The sequence below is a fragment of the Malassezia japonica genome, chromosome 1 (assembly GCF_029542785.1).
Source record: "Malassezia japonica chromosome 1, complete sequence".
NCBI classification, from domain to species: Eukaryota; Fungi; Basidiomycota; class Malasseziomycetes; order Malasseziales; family Malasseziaceae; genus Malassezia; species Malassezia japonica.
In genome coordinates, this window is record NC_083370.1 from 1,232,949 (window position 1) to 1,247,605 (window position 14,657).

The 14,657-nt window shown below is 62.0% G+C and overlaps 6 protein-coding genes across 6 annotated transcripts; 4 read left to right on the plus strand and 2 right to left on the minus strand.

The window, feature by feature from the left end:
- Positions 1-24: 24 nt before the first annotated feature.
- Positions 25-1,891, plus strand: MJAP1_000690 (uncharacterized protein; the record flags this gene model as incomplete). Its single annotated transcript, XM_060264657.1, has 2 exons — positions 25-501; positions 809-1,891. 2 exons carry the CDS (start codon positions 25-27, stop codon positions 1,889-1,891), a joined length of 1,560 nt encoding a protein of 519 aa, XP_060120640.1.
- Positions 1,892-2,244: 353 nt separating this feature from the next.
- MJAP1_000691 (uncharacterized protein) lies at positions 2,245-2,820 on the plus strand (the record flags this gene model as incomplete). The annotated part of the gene is made up of 5 exons (XM_060264658.1): positions 2,245-2,273; positions 2,307-2,399; positions 2,428-2,473; positions 2,496-2,596; positions 2,619-2,820. The coding sequence occupies 5 exons, from the start codon at positions 2,245-2,247 to the stop codon at positions 2,818-2,820; spliced, it is 471 nt and encodes a 156-aa protein (XP_060120641.1).
- A 139-nt stretch (positions 2,821-2,959) lies between these two features.
- Positions 2,960-4,453, minus strand: MJAP1_000692 (uncharacterized protein; the record flags this gene model as incomplete). The annotated part of the gene is made up of 1 exon (XM_060264659.1): positions 2,960-4,453. The coding sequence occupies one exon, from the start codon at positions 4,451-4,453 to the stop codon at positions 2,960-2,962; it is 1,494 nt and encodes a 497-aa protein (XP_060120642.1).
- Positions 4,454-4,768: 315 nt separating this feature from the next.
- SEC21 (coatomer subunit gamma) lies at positions 4,769-7,585 on the plus strand (the record flags this gene model as incomplete). The annotated part of the gene is made up of 1 exon (XM_060264660.1): positions 4,769-7,585. One exon carries the CDS (start codon positions 4,769-4,771, stop codon positions 7,583-7,585), a length of 2,817 nt encoding a protein of 938 aa, XP_060120643.1.
- A 199-nt stretch (positions 7,586-7,784) lies between these two features.
- On the minus strand, positions 7,785-8,141 carry RPS28B (40S ribosomal protein S28-B; the record flags this gene model as incomplete). Its single annotated transcript, XM_060264661.1, has 2 exons — positions 7,785-7,961; positions 8,103-8,141. The coding sequence occupies 2 exons, from the start codon at positions 8,139-8,141 to the stop codon at positions 7,785-7,787; spliced, it is 216 nt and encodes a 71-aa protein (XP_060120644.1).
- A 168-nt stretch (positions 8,142-8,309) lies between these two features.
- On the plus strand, positions 8,310-14,625 carry INO80 (Putative DNA helicase ino80; the record flags this gene model as incomplete). The annotated part of the gene is made up of 3 exons (XM_060264662.1): positions 8,310-9,685; positions 9,709-9,776; positions 10,220-14,625. 3 exons carry the CDS (start codon positions 8,310-8,312, stop codon positions 14,623-14,625), a joined length of 5,850 nt encoding a protein of 1,949 aa, XP_060120645.1.
- Between the last annotated feature and the right edge of the window lie 32 nt (positions 14,626-14,657).

Consider the following 14,657-nt stretch of genomic DNA (forward strand, 5'->3'; position numbering starts at 1 on the left):
TTCACCACCTTGTATTTGTCTACCATGCCTTTACACGGTACAGACATGGTCTCGGAACCTTCGAATGGATCTAATCCCGAAAAGAATGACGGTGCTATGGCTGTGGGCACGCACGATGCTGTCGTGCCCGGCAGAAACGATGCTACGGCGCCCGCCGAGAAGTTTGAGAAGGAGGATGACCCGAACGAGTATGTCAAGTACCTGGGCTTTTCGGGCACCAAGCTCAACCTCCTCATCGCAATCTGTGCTGGTGTTGGTTTCGTTTTGTTCGGTTATGACCAGGGTGTCATGGGCAGTTTACTGAACTTGCCGCCGTTCCAGGAACGGTTCCCAGAAATCAATGCCGATCTCGACAAGGTTTACAACACTAGCCACTACTCGACTATGCAGGGTGCTGTTGTTGGTATTTACGAAATTGGCTGTTTCGCTGGCTCCGTCTCTTGTATCCTATGGGGTAACTACTTTGGTCGCCGCAAGATGATTTGGGGTGGCAGTCTGTACGTTATGATCTTTTGAATAAGCTAACCGCAACAGATTCATGACGCTTGGTGCTATTATCCAGACCATCGGCAACAATATTGTTTACCTTTGGGTTGGTCGTTTCATCGCTGGTATTGGTAACGGACAACACACTTCGACTGTAAGTTTACTCCCCGAAAAACGATGCTGACTTCAGATTCCCATGTGGCAGTCGGAGTGCTCGCCGCCTCATCGCCGTGGCATGCTTATCATGATTGAAGGATCTCTCATCAGTTTTGGTATCATGGTTTCATACTGGGTCGACTTTGCCTTGTTTTGGGTTTGGAAGGCCCGTGAACACTGGGACCATATCCCACACGTCAATGCGTCGTGGCAAGTGCCCATTGCATTCCAGATCGTGCTGGTTCTCCCCACCTTCCTCACTATTTGGATGCCCGAGAGTCCCCGTTGGCTTATGCTTCGTGGCAGGGAGAGGGAGGCCCGTCGCGTCCTCTCTGCTCTGGACGAAGTACCTCTCGGCGACCACTCTATTGATGTGCACATCTTTGAGATCAAACAGAGTCTCGAGATTTCCAGCAGCGTGCGCTTGCGCGATCTGTTCAAGCAAGGTGATGGTCACTACTTCCACCGCACTTGTCTTGCCTTTGTCGTCCAGATGTTCCAGCAAATCAGTGGTATTAACCTGATCACCTACTATGCCGGCACAATTTTCGAGAGCAGCATCGGCCTCAGCGACATTCAATCTCGTATTCTTGCTGCCTGCAACGGTACCGAGTACTTTTTGGCTTCAATCATCGCGATTTTCACTATCGAGAGGGTCGGCCGCAGGAAGCTCATGATCTGGACCGCGTTGGGTATGGCGTGTACGATGGGCATTCTTTGTGCGCTTTTGAGCCACAGGGCGCTTGAAATGTCTGGTTCGGAATATGACCCTGCAACCGCCCAAAACAAGGGCCCTGCTATCGCCGCTTGTGTCTTCCTCTTTGTCTTCAACTCGTTCTTCGCCATTGGATGGCTGGGCATGACGTGGCTGTACCCTGCCGAATGCACTCCTCTTCCCATTCGTGCACAAGCAAACGGTATCTCGACGAGTGCCAACTGGCTCTTCAACTTTATGGTCGTCATGATTACCCCCGTGGCGTTCTCCACGATCAACAACTACACCTATTTGATCTTTGCTGCCATCAATCTTCTTATGGTCCCTGCCTCTTGGTGGATCTTCCCCGAGACGGCCGGCCGCAGTCTGGAAGAGATGGACCTGATCTTTGCCAAGTCCAGTTGCTGGAACCCCTACGATGTGGTGCGCATCGAGAAGAAGACTCCCCGCCGCTACGACAGGGACGGCAACCTGCGCGAGGACCCCGTTTCCGAGGTCGAGCAGCTCGCTGCCGTGGAGGACTTCCATCCCTGATCGCGCACTGTCTCCATTTCCGGGTTCCGGTAATATACCAACAACGGCTTCCGCCTCGACTCTGACTTCACACGCTTTCTCCACATTCGTGGCGACTTGTTTTTAATAGTCTCCACTAATGAACCGATAGGATTCTCAAGCAACGGTGCCTCACTGGATCGGCCGAGCACGTGTGGAGACTCCACTGCCGCACACTGGGCACGTTGGGGCTGATCGACCATGTCGAATCCATGGCGCGAGACACGAGGCTACTCGTTCCACTCGATATGCCTCCAAGTGAAGGATATTGAGGAAAGTGTTATGTTTTATCAAGAGGTTTTTGGTAGGTATCCCCAGTCGTGCTCATATCAGGCATGGATATCGCACGCGAAGTCGTGATGGGGTACGTCACGCGCTCATGGTCCCATTAACCCAGTAAAATTTACAAGGTCTGGCTCCAGTTCCCGGCGAACAAAAAGTCGGACCTATTTGGGCATGCAAGCTCTCTGATCGAGCTGGTCCAGCAGAAGTAGGTGGTGCAACTGGCGCTGACGCAGGGGCACGGAAAGCGACGACAATTTCCAGGTGCAGCACCCGCCGACTGTACGTGTCGCGTCTCACGCAGGGATTCCACCATATTTGTTTTAGCATCCCTGATATTACGCACGCACGACACCGTCTCGAATCGCTGGGCGTCGAGCTGGTGGACATTGGCACGCCCAAGAAGTACGTCGCCTGGCTGACCCAGTGACATTATTGTCCTCAAGGACCCCGACGGCTATCCCATCCAGCTCCTCAGTCAAGACTTTGACAAGCACGAGGAGCTCGAGCAAGCATGCCGCGAGGTCGTGATGGATGGCGCACAGCAGGCCATGGAGGACATCAAGCAGGACAACAACCCCATTACGTTGGAAGAAGCCGGTCTATACCATCCCTCGAAAGCCACATAGCTGTTTACTAGTTATGCTAATGACTCCGGCAATTCCTTTTCAAAATAATACATCGAGAACAGGACGGCATCTGAAACAGTGATCCAAAAAATTAGGTAGGGAGGGTCTGCTCCTGCCAGACACCGAGGCCGTGCACCCTCTACTCCTGCGGCGCATCATGCGAGCCCTTGGCAAAGAACGCTGGGGGCTGCGCTGCGATCCCCTCCAAACCTTGTCCCGAAGACACCGGGTAGGGCTGCGGCTGCACGCTCGCGCCCAAGAGCGACGAGAGCCCCTCTGGGCGGGCCGTAATGAGCCGCTTGAGCCACTCGTTTTCGGTACGCAGGCGCTCGTTGTCCTGCTTCAGCTCGTTCACCTGGGATTCCAGCTCCCGGGCCGACATCTCGAGCGCCGCTTCGCGTTGCTTCTTCTTTACACGGAAGCGCGCACTGGCCGCCGTATTCCGCCGGCGCTTGTCCTCCTCGATCGCCTGGCGGTTCGTCTCGGCATCCGCCTCGGGGTTGCCGGTGTCGACGAGCTTGACGCGGTCAGACACGTTCGGGCCGTTGCGGTTGCGCGACGACTCGGGCTTCGCCGAGTCGCTCTGCGAGCCCGACTGGTCGTCGTCCTGCTCGGGGGCCGGCTCGAGGTGCGTCGAGTTGCTGCGGCTGAGCGCCGACGACGAGCTGCGCTTCTTGGCCGATGGCACCTTGCTCGCATCGCCCGGCGCGGCAAACGTGAACTCGGACGCTGGCGCACGCTCGCCGAGGCTGCTGGCGCTGCGCGCCGAGGAGCTTGGTGCGCTGCCCGACGGGCGGTTCTGCGGCGGTGCGTTGAGCACCTGGAACGGGTCCACCGGTGTGTGCGGCGCGGCAAAGCCGTTCGGGACACCGCTGGCACCGCTCGGACTCGCCGGCGGCTGCCATTGGCGCTGTGGGGCCTGGGCCGCACCGTTGAGGTGCGGCAAGTTTTGCAGCACGTTGGGGTTCTTGGACAAGAGGTACTGCAGCGCGAGCGTCGACGTCAGGTCCCAGTTCTGGCCCGGTGCGCCCGGGGCGGCTGCGGCGGCAGGCGCGCCCGGCTCGGCGTTTTGCACACGCCAAGCCGCCGCGTCCTGGGGCGAAATGCCCGGCTGAGATGCCGGGAAGGTCGCGGCGCGCTGTGGCTCTGCGCGCGGCGTGCCCATGGCCTCGTGGAAACTGCCCGCAAAGCCTGCTGCCGGCGTATCGTTCAGCGGACCCTGATAAGACGGTCCCGAGGCGGTGCGCGTTTCGCGGTCCAGCTCGCGGTTCTTATCCCGCGCCGCGTTCGAGTGCGCACTTGACGCGGCAAAATAGCGCTGCATCTTATCTTCCTCGTCCTCGCGGCGCGCGCCCTCGGCCTTGGACGGCTCCTTTTCCTCGTCACCGATCAAGGCATGGCCCATCGGTCCGTCGAACGAGAAACTCGCGTTGGTCCACAGCGACAGCTGATTTGCAAAGTTCGTCACGGCCTCGTCTGCATGTTCTGGGCTCGCCGACGGCAGTGTATTGAGCCCCGCGAGGAGGTGGTTGGTGTCGCCCGACGTCGCCTCCACGTTTTCCGGCGGAGCACCCTCCTGGAACTGATTGAGCCCCAGGATAAAGGAGATAGAATTGTGATCTTCGCTTGTCATCGCGATATGTTAGGACGCCAGAGGGGATCTCGCAGACCGAGCTTAACTTGAGTGCATTCGGCGGTAGGAGGGCCCTTCGCGCTGACGAGATTGAAGCCGTCGCTGACGCCACCGCCCGTTTTTCGGCCGTAAAGGCCGTCACGGGCGGTGCCGGCTGACGGATGCCGGCAGGCCAAGTAGGCCATTATTTACCGCTACCTCCACATAGCCTACAAGGGACCGTTAACATGGTGCCAAGCTGGCGACGCGCCGTGCTCGTCGCTGTGTCGGAACCTGCACGGGACGCCTGGGTCGGCGTACGTGCGCGGCTGAAGCATGTCGTTCAAGAAGGACGAGGAGGCCGGTGTGGTCTCATTCCGCCAGGACAAGACCGCTGTCATTCAGGAGGCGCGTGTCTTCCATGACTCCAACATTAGCCCCCGGAAATGCCGGATCTTGTTGACCAAGATCCTCTACCTTCTCTACAATGGTGAGAAGTTTTCTCGGCAAGAGGCGACGGCGCTCTTCTTCGGAGCGACGAAGCTCTTCCAAAACAAGGATGCAGCGCTGCGCCAGATCGTGTACCTCGTGATCAAGGAGCTCGCGCCGCACGCCGACGACGTGATTATGGTCACTGCGTCCATCATGAAGGACATGCAGCCCAACACCGAGGTCGTGTACCGCCCCAACGCGATTCGCGCGCTGACGCGTGTCGTCGACCCGAGCATGATCCAGGGCCTCGAGCGGTACCTCAAGTCGGCGATCGTCGACCGGAATCCGTCGGTGGCCTGCGCGGCGATTGTCTCGTCCTACCACCTCTTTACGAGCGCCAAGGACGTTGTGCGCCGCTGGGGTAACGAGGTGTCGGAGGCGATCAACATGCGCCCTTCGATGTCGCCGAGCGGCGGCGGATTCGCCGGCCTCGGCGGCCGCGGCATCACGCTGCGTTTCGGCGGCGGCGACAACCAGTCGAGCCAGACGGAGCAGGTGAACGTGCCGAGCATGAGCTACATTGTGCAGTACCACGCGCTCGGTCTCTTGTACCTCGCGCGCCAGGGTGACAGGATCGCCGTGACGAAGCTCATTCAGCAGCTCGGCGGCGCTAAAGGCACGTCGCAAGGCATCGCGCTGCGCAACCCCTATGCCCTCTGTATGCTTGTGCGCTACACGGCCAAGATCGCAGAGGAGGACCCCAACATGCGCGCGCCGCTCGTCGAGCTGCTCGAGGGCTGGCTGCGCCACAAGAGCGACATGGTCAACTACGAGGCGGCGCGTGCGCTCTGTGCGATGAGCGGCATTCCCACCGAGCAGCAGACGCGCGCGATTGCCGTGCTGCAAATGTTCCTCTCGTCGCCGCGTGCGACGCTCAAGTTTGCGGCGGTGCGCACTCTCGCCGAGCTCGCGCAGACGCGCCCTGCGGCGGTGCAGGCGTGCAACGTCGACATGGAGAATTTGATTACCGACTCGAACCGCGGTGTGGCGACGTATGCGATTGCGACGCTGCTCAAGACCGGCAACGAGTCGTCGGTCGACCGCCTGATTAAGCAGATCAGCGGCTTCATGTCCGAGATCAGCGACGAGTTCAAGATCATTGTCGTGGACGCCATCCGCTCGCTCTCATTCAAGTTCCCGTCGAAGCAGTCGGCGATGCTTGGTTTCCTGTCGGGCGTCCTGCGCGACGAGGGCGGCTACGAGTTCAAGCGGTCGGTCGTCGAGGCGATCTTTTCCATGGCCAAGTTTGTGAGTGGCAGCAAGGAGACGGCGCTCGGCCACCTCTGCGAGTTCATCGAGGACTGCGAGTTCACCAAGCTGAATGTGCGCATCCTCCATCTGCTCGGTCTCGAAGGGCCGCAGATGCCCGAGCCGCACAAGTACATTCGCTTCATCTACAACCGCGTCATTCTCGAGAATGCGATTGTGCGTGCCGCGGCGGTGAACAGTCTGTCCAAGTTTGGCTCGCACAATGCGCAGCTCACTGCGCGCATCCGCGTGCTGCTGCGGCGCTGCCTCGAGGACGTGGACGACGAGGTGCGTGACCGCGCCGCGCTCGCGCTCCGCCTCCTCGACCAGGGCGCGCTCAACGAGCAGCTCGTGCAGAACGACGCGCAGCCCGATCTCGCCGAGCTCGAAGCGAGTTTGAACTCGTACGTGGCCAGCGGATCCACGACGCCGTTCGACTTCCAGAGCGTGCCGCACCTCTCGCGTGCCGAGGCCGCGCAGCAGGCGTACGAGGCGCGCTCGCGCGAGGTCGACAGCGTCGCGCTCGGCAGCAGCAAGGAGGCCGTGCCGGTGCCCGAGGCGAGTGCCGCGATGGTCGGCGCGGGCCTCGACCCCTATGCCGGCTACGCGCAGCAGCTTGGCCAAGTCGCCGAGTTTGCGTCGTACGGCCCGCTGCTCACCTCCTCGCCCATCGACGCGCCCGTGGCGCTGACTGAGAGCGAGACCGAGTACGTGGTGACCGCCGTGAAGCACGTCTTCTCTGAGCACATTGTGCTGCAGTACAACGTGACCAACACCCTCGCCGAGATTGTGCTGGAGGATGTGGTGGTGATGGTCGGTGGCCTGGCCGAGGCTGGTCTCGAGGAGGAGTTTATCCTCCCTGTTGCGCAGCTCTCGTCGGCGTCGCCCAGCGGCACGGTGTACGTGTCGCTGAAGCGCGACCCCGCGCTGCCCTTCCCCCTTGCCACGCTCAGCAGCTCGTTGCGGTTCGTCTCGAAGGAGGTCGACCCCACGAGCGGCGAGCCGGAACCCGAGGGCTATCCGGACGAATACCAGACCGAGGAGCTCGACCTCGGCGTCTCGGACTACATCCAGCCGACCGATGTCAACTTTGAGGCGGTGTGGGACGAGCTGGAGCCGGACGCGAGTGCGACCGAGACCTTTGCCCTGACGGCGCTCGAGTCGCTCGACGCGTCCTGCTCGACGCTGATCGAGATTCTTGGCATGCAGCCGCTCGGCGGCACCGAGGCGCCAGCGAACCCCAGCGTGCACACCATGATGCTCGCAGGCCGCGTGGCGCGCGTCTCGGGCATGGAGACGGTGCTCGCGCGTGTGCGCATGATGTACCAGCCCTCGGAAGGCGTCACTATGGAACTGAATGTGCGCGCGCCGAGCGACGAGGCGTGCCTCTTTGTCCTCTCGGCCATTGCATAGTCGTAAGCCTAGCAAGAAAACAGGAATGGATCACACTGCGCTGCGCAATAGTCTCGCGTATATTTTTATGCTCTGTAGGAAAGAGGGGCAGTACAGAAACCCCAACTACCGATGCCACACAGAGTCGCACATTCCAGGAATGGCCGATATATGGGTCGTCAAACCGACACAGACAGCGATTTAACGCAGGCGGCTGGGGTCAGAAGAAGCACACGTACCGAGCCTCACGCTCCGACTCGAGCAGAGCAAGGATATCGTTCTCGCGGACGGGGCCCTTGACGTTACGGATGATGCTGCGCGAAGTGTCGTCCATGAACTCAACGCGGCACTGGATCACACCACCGCGCGAGCCGGTACGGCCAAGAACCTTGATAACCTGTAGGGTCAGCGTCTGTCCGGCCAGAGGGTGTCGTTGCCACGTCTGCACTCGCACAAAGCACAAAGCACAAAGCACAAGCGCACATCGCGCGCATCACACACACCCTCCTGTAGCGCCATAGCGCCATTCAATACGTACGCGCGCAAGCTTGACGGGGACCTTAGCAGAAGACTCCATATTGTATCGTCAACGGATGAGAACAAGCGGTGCGGCGTTTCGGCCGTGCTAGTTTTTCCTCCCGTTTCCCACACCGGCGCGTGCAATGCAGTTTTAAAATCACGTGAGCAACAGTCCACGTGGAGGCCACGTACGTCGCGTGGCGCCCCGCACGGTCGGTGCGACGCCATGGGGTCGGACGAGGCGCCCCCGGACGCCCAGCACGGGCAGGCCGTGCGCTTTCTCACGACACTGCGCTCAAATGAGGGCGAGAGCCATGATACGTCCAAGCCGTTGGTTGTCACCGACAAGCAGCGCGAATTTCTGCAGTCCAAGGGCATGAGCGACGATGCGATCGAGCACGCACGCCGCGAGGCCGAGCGGCCCGAGAACCTGCCGATGGCCGACGCATACATGTCGCAGCAGCAGGGCGCGAGTGACGACGATGCACTCTTTGCGCGCGCCGCTCACGCGTTTGACAACCCGCTCGACGCGGAGGGGCATGCTCCGGCGGTGCCGGACCGCACCTATCCGCGCTCGCCACTCGCACTGTACTCCACGACGCACGGTCCGACGCGCGACGCAAACGAGATTCTCGAGAGCTACGCGTCGACAGTGATGCGGCCTCGGTACGATGTGCTCGTCAACTTTTTCCGTGTCTTGCACCTGTTCCTGATGCTCGGCGGCGGCATGGCCGCGATCGGCGTCGCGCTCTACCGCAAGTATGTCCTGCCGCGCCTGTCGCAGACGATCGACGCACGCACGAGCCTGCTGCGCTTGCAGCTCGAGCAGTTCCACAAGCTCATTGAGCTGACCACGACGCTGAGCAAGGAGCGCGTCGCCTCGCTCCTTCCCCCGAACTATGAGCCTGTCTGGGTCGAGGCGCCTGCCGAGCCCAAGAAGAAAGACGGTCTCGAGGCGGATCAGGGCGACGAGGCAAGCAAGGGCGACGAGGAGAAAAAGGACGACGCCGTCGCGTCGCCCGCTCCTGCGTCCGAGACGGAAAAGCCTCCTGCGATCGACGCCGAAAAGCCCGCGCTCCCGGGCGCGCCCAAGCCCGAGGGCGAGCGAGAAGAGGAGGAGGAAGAGGACGAGACGCCCGCGACGCCGCCCAAGGTCCTTGCGCCGATCGATGTTACCGGCTCGCTGCGCAATGCCCTCGATACCTTGCACCATACGCTCCGCCTCGCTGCTCGTGCGCAGAGCGGCGAGCGGCGTTCGACGTCGGCCACCGTTGCGGACGACACCGACGCGGACGACGACGGCCTGATGGACCTGACCGTCCCCGAGTCGGAGTCGTCGCACGAGAGCGACGCCCACAGTCCTATTCCGCCCGTCGCGCCGACGCGTGCGATGCGCTCGCTGAACGGCACGATGGAGTCGATCCGCAACGACGTCCGTGCGCGACTGCTCGAGGACGAGCAGTCGCTGAGCGCTGTAAGCAGTCGCTTCAGTGCCTATGGCCTATCGACGCCCACGACCGGTGGCAGTGGCCCGACGCCCGGCCAGGAGATGCAGCAGATCAAGGCCGAGATTCGCAGCCTGAAAGGCCTGATGCTCAGTCGGTACGTTTCTATCGCTCACCCAGTCGCAACTTCCCCTCCTACTTGCGTGGCACGCGCGTCACGCCGAGTTTTGGCGCGAGCGCGCAGCCGAGTAGCTAGTGTCCGATACCCCGAATTAGCGCCGGCTCTGCGGCGCACCTCTCCACACGACCGGCGCCAGCATGCGTGGCGCTGGCCGCTGGCTGACTAACCATGATGAGGGAGTGCATGCACGCGCTCTCCCGATAGGACCCATTAGGGGCCCGATTCCGTGCCCGGAACAGGTCAGCCACGCTGTAGGGGAAACTGTGCAGTGAATGGTTGGGAATTCAGGCCGCCGCAACGCGCGGAGGAAAATCGAGCCGAGCAGCCCGCCCGGCTGCAAACCGCGCCAGGGTCCGTGTGGCTACAGAGATTGGAGGTCTCATAGAAAGGGATAATTTAGCTTCTCACTCCCGTCCCCCCTACGCACGAGGTGCTCTGCCCCTAGTCCCTCGTAGGGCATGATTGGAAGGATGTCGCTACAGACACCCCCACCCGGTGCCGATCGCGCAGGCACCGCCGAGGCCCATGAGGCACAGCCGATGGCCGTCGACGAGGCGGAGGCACACGCCGCCCACCCCACCGAGTATACCAAGCGTGCATACTCCGCCGAGTCGCCAGCGGACGCGCACGAACCATACCCGAACGGCGCCGATACCCACAGCGCCGAGGCGCTCGATAGCGACGACGCCGAGCAGACTGAATGGCGGAATCGCACACAGCCTGCGATGGCAATCTCCAACATCCTTAACACCCAGAGCTCGATGAGCCCCACGTCCGAGACGCGCGACGGACCCGCGTCGTCGCCGGCGGGGCTCTGGCACGCCCACCGCGTCTCGTCGCCGGACGAGCCGCTGTTCACCACGACCGACGCGCCGAGCTACGTGCAGCCCGGCGGTCCGCCACGGGGACGCATGCCGTCCAACTCGCTGGGATACGCGCGCCTGCCGAGCCGCGGTGGCGCGCTGCCGCGTCCTGTGCCGCGCTCGAGCAGCATGTCGCGCACGCCGAGCACCGACGTGCCGCGCGCGCCACTCCGCGAGCCCGAAGAGATGTGGGACAGCGATCTGTCTACAGAAGAGAACCAAAAGGTATGGCGGCCGGACCTCGCCGCCTACCTCGACGAGCGCGCCGCGCACCAGAAGCTGATCCAGGAGGCATGGGACGCCATGTGTCAGGAGAAGCAGCGGCAGACGACGCGCCGCCTGTGCCACAACTACGAGGCACAGTTCCACGCACAGCAGAAGCGCACATCGCGCTCGGGCAAGGGCAAGGCGATGCCGCGCCGCGACGCAGACGAGGACGACATCGACCTCGAGCTCTTGGACACGCTCGCGGACCGCCCGCGCCGGCGCGAGGCGTCCTCGCCGGGCGACTACCTCGACGATCTCGTGGCAGACGTCGGGGGAGTCAGCGAGTCGGACTCGGTGTCGGTCGTGAGCGACGAAGAAGACCAGGCGCCGCAGCCGACGCTCATCGACCCCGAGACGGGCGCGCTCCTCGGCAAGATCCCGATCGGCGAGCGCCGTGCGGCGCTCCTGAGCGAGGCGCACCAGCGCGTCTGGACGCTGATTGCCAAGCGCGATATTCCCAAAGTCTACCGCACGGTGATGGCCAGTGCGACGAACAAGGCCATGTACTGGCGCCGCCTGTCGAGTGTGGTGCAGCGTGAAGCCAAGCGCGGCGCGGCGCGCAACAACAAGTCGACCAAGGACATGCAGCTGCGTGCACGCAAGGTCATGCGCGAGCTCCTCCTGTACTGGAAGCGCAACGAGCGCGAGGAGCGCGACCTGCGCAAGAAGGCCGAGAAGGAGGCTCTCGACAAGGCCAAGAAGGAGGAGGAGATGCGTGAGGCTAAGCGCCAGGCGCGCAAGCTCAATTTCCTCATCACGCAGACCGAACTGTACAGCCATTTCGTCGGCAACAAGCTCAAAACGTCCGAGGCCGAAGAGTCGGAGGACACGGCGAGTGCTTCTGGGCCGTCGGCGCAGCAACCCTCGGTCGAGGCGCCGCAAGACGACGACTCGGCGGCGCTCCAAGAGATCGACTTTGACGACGAGGACGAGTCCAACATGCGGGCGCACGCTGCACGCAACGCGAACGAGGCGGTGCGCGCGGCCCGCGACAAGGCCCAGGCCTTTGATGCAGCCGTCGCCGACGAGCGCCGCAAGCTCGAGGAGGCCAACGGGCAAAAGGACCCGACGCAGACCTTTGACTCGGACGACCTCGACTTCCTCAACCCCTCGTCGATGGGCATCACCGAGGTGCAGCAGCCCAAGATGCTCAACTGTACGCTGAAGCCCTACCAGATCAAGGGTCTGAGCTGGCTCGCGAACCTGTACGAGCAAGGCATCAATGGTATTCTCGCCGACGAGATGGGTCTTGGCAAGACGGTGCAGAGCATTGCGCTCATGGCCTACCTTGCCGAAGTTCACGATATCTGGGGCCCGTTCCTGGTGATTGCGCCTGCCTCGACGCTGCACAACTGGCAGCAAGAAATTACCAAGTTTGTCCCTGCGCTCAAGGCGCTGCCCTACTGGGGTAACGTCAAGGACCGTGCGGTGCTGCGCAAGTTTTGGAACCGCAAGCAGATCTCGTACGACCGTCATGCGCCGTTCCACGTCCTGGTCACTTCGTACCAGCTTGTGGTGTCGGACGAAAAGTACTTCCAGCGCGTCAAGTGGCAGTACATGGTGCTGGACGAGGCGCAGGCGATCAAGTCCTCGTCGAGCAACCGCTGGAAGACGCTGCTGGGCTTCAACTGCCGTAACCGCCTGCTGCTCACGGGTACGCCGGTGCAGAACTCGATGCAGGAGCTCTGGGCGCTGCTGCACTTTATCATGCCGAGTCTCTTTGACTCGCACGACGAGTTCAGTGAGTGGTTCTCCAAGGACATTGAGAACCATGCCGAGAATAAGGGCACGCTCAACGAGCACCAGCTGCGGCGTCTGCACATGATCCTCAAGCCGTTCATGCTGCGTCGCATCAAAAAGAATGTACAGAACGAGCTGGGCGACAAGATCGAAATCGACGTGTACTGCGATCTGAGCGCGCGCCAGAAGCTCTTGTATAAAAACCTGCGCTCGCACGTCTCCGTTGCGGAACTCGTCGACAAGGCGAATGCGAATGACGACTCGGGCATGAAGAGCCTGATGAACCTCGTGATGCAGTTCCGCAAAGTGTGCAACCACCCCGAGCTGTTTGAGCGTGCGGATGTGCGTGCGCCGTTTGTCTGTGGCTCGTTTGCGAATACTGCCTCGTTCCTGCGCGAAGGCGATCAGCTCTGGTGCCCCGACTCGGCGCGCTCGCTCCTCGACGTGCGTGTGCCGCAGCTGCTGGTGCAGGACGGCCTTACCTCAGTTCCCACCGAGTCCAACCGCGCCGGATTCGACTCGCGCTACCTCGACTCGCTGATGAACATCTGGAAGGCGCCGCACATTGCAGAGGCGTGCAACGAGAACAGCAGCGCGTTTGCCTTCCTCCGCCTCCTCAACCTGCAGCCGTCCGACGCGGAAAAGGCCTTCCACGGCAACGCGCTCGAGCAGCTCCTAGCGACTGCGGAAGAAGAGCGTGTGCGCCGCCGCGAGGAGCCGTACATGTACGACGACGAGTTTGTCCTGAGCCAACTGCGGCCGAAGGGCACGGTGCGCCGCCACGTTCCGTATGCTACCGAGCGGCCTGCGCCGGGCCTCGTGCCGTTGGGCTGCATCGCGGAGTATGCACTCAACGAGCGCCTGGGCGAGTCGACGCTGCGCACCGTCGTGCCTGCAGCGGTTGCGCCGCGCATCCAGATGCACGCCAACCACCGGCCGTTTGTGGAGCACGAGGAGCGCATCCTGCATGACCCCGGCATGGACGAGGCGCTCTTTGGCCTCCCGCCTGATGCGCGTGAGGACCTCGCGGCGGTGGAAGCGATGCAGCGCCGCTTGCCGGACGTGCCGCCCGGCGGTTTGGTAAGTGCCTCGCCTTCCACGCAGCTGTGGAAGTCGCCGATGCAAGTGCCGCAGATGAACAAGCTCATCATCGACTCGAGCAAGCTCGCGCGCCTCGACTCGCTCCTGCGTGAGCTCAAGGCGGGCGGGCACCGTGTCCTGATCTACTTCCAGATGACCAAGATGATCGATCTGATGGAAGAGTACCTAATCTACCGGCAGTACAAGTACCTGCGTCTCGACGGTGCGTCGAAGATCTCGGACCGTCGCGACATGGTGACCGACTGGCAGACGCGTCCCGAGCTCTTTGTCTTTTTGCTCTCGACGCGTGCCGGTGGTCTTGGTATCAACCTGACTGCGGCCGACACGGTGATCTTTTACGACCACGACTGGAACCCGTCAAACGACTCGCAGGCGATGGACCGTGCGCACCGTCTCGGGCAGACGAAGCAGGTCACAGTCTACCGCCTGATTACCAAAGGCACGATCGACGAGCGCATCGTCAAGCTGGCGCGCAACAAGAAGGAGGTGCAGGACATTGTCGTCGGCAACAAGGCGTACAGCGAGTCGGGCATGGCCAAGCCCCAGGAGATTGTCTCGCTCCTGCTCGACGACGACGAGCTGGCCGACTCGATGCTGCGGCGCAAGCAGGCCGACGAGGCGCAGCTTGCCCTCGACAAGGCCGAGAATGCGCGCGCGATGCATGCGAAGCGCAAGAACAACAAGGCAGAAGCCGCGCACACAAAGCCGAGTCCGGAGAGCGCGCCGGGCCACAACTGGTCGCTCGAGGACGACGAGGACGACTTTTTCGGTGCGAAGCCGCCGCCGCCCGACCTCGACGGCGGTGAGGAGCCCGCGCCCAAGCCCAAGAAGCGGGGCAAAGGCCCTTCCAACGCAAACGGCGAGACGGCGCCCAAGCGGCCGCGCAAGCGCAAGTCGGCGGCGAATGAGGAAGCACCGCCCGAGGCGAATGGGACGACATTGTAGATTCAGCATTGGTATAGGAATCTATGTGCATA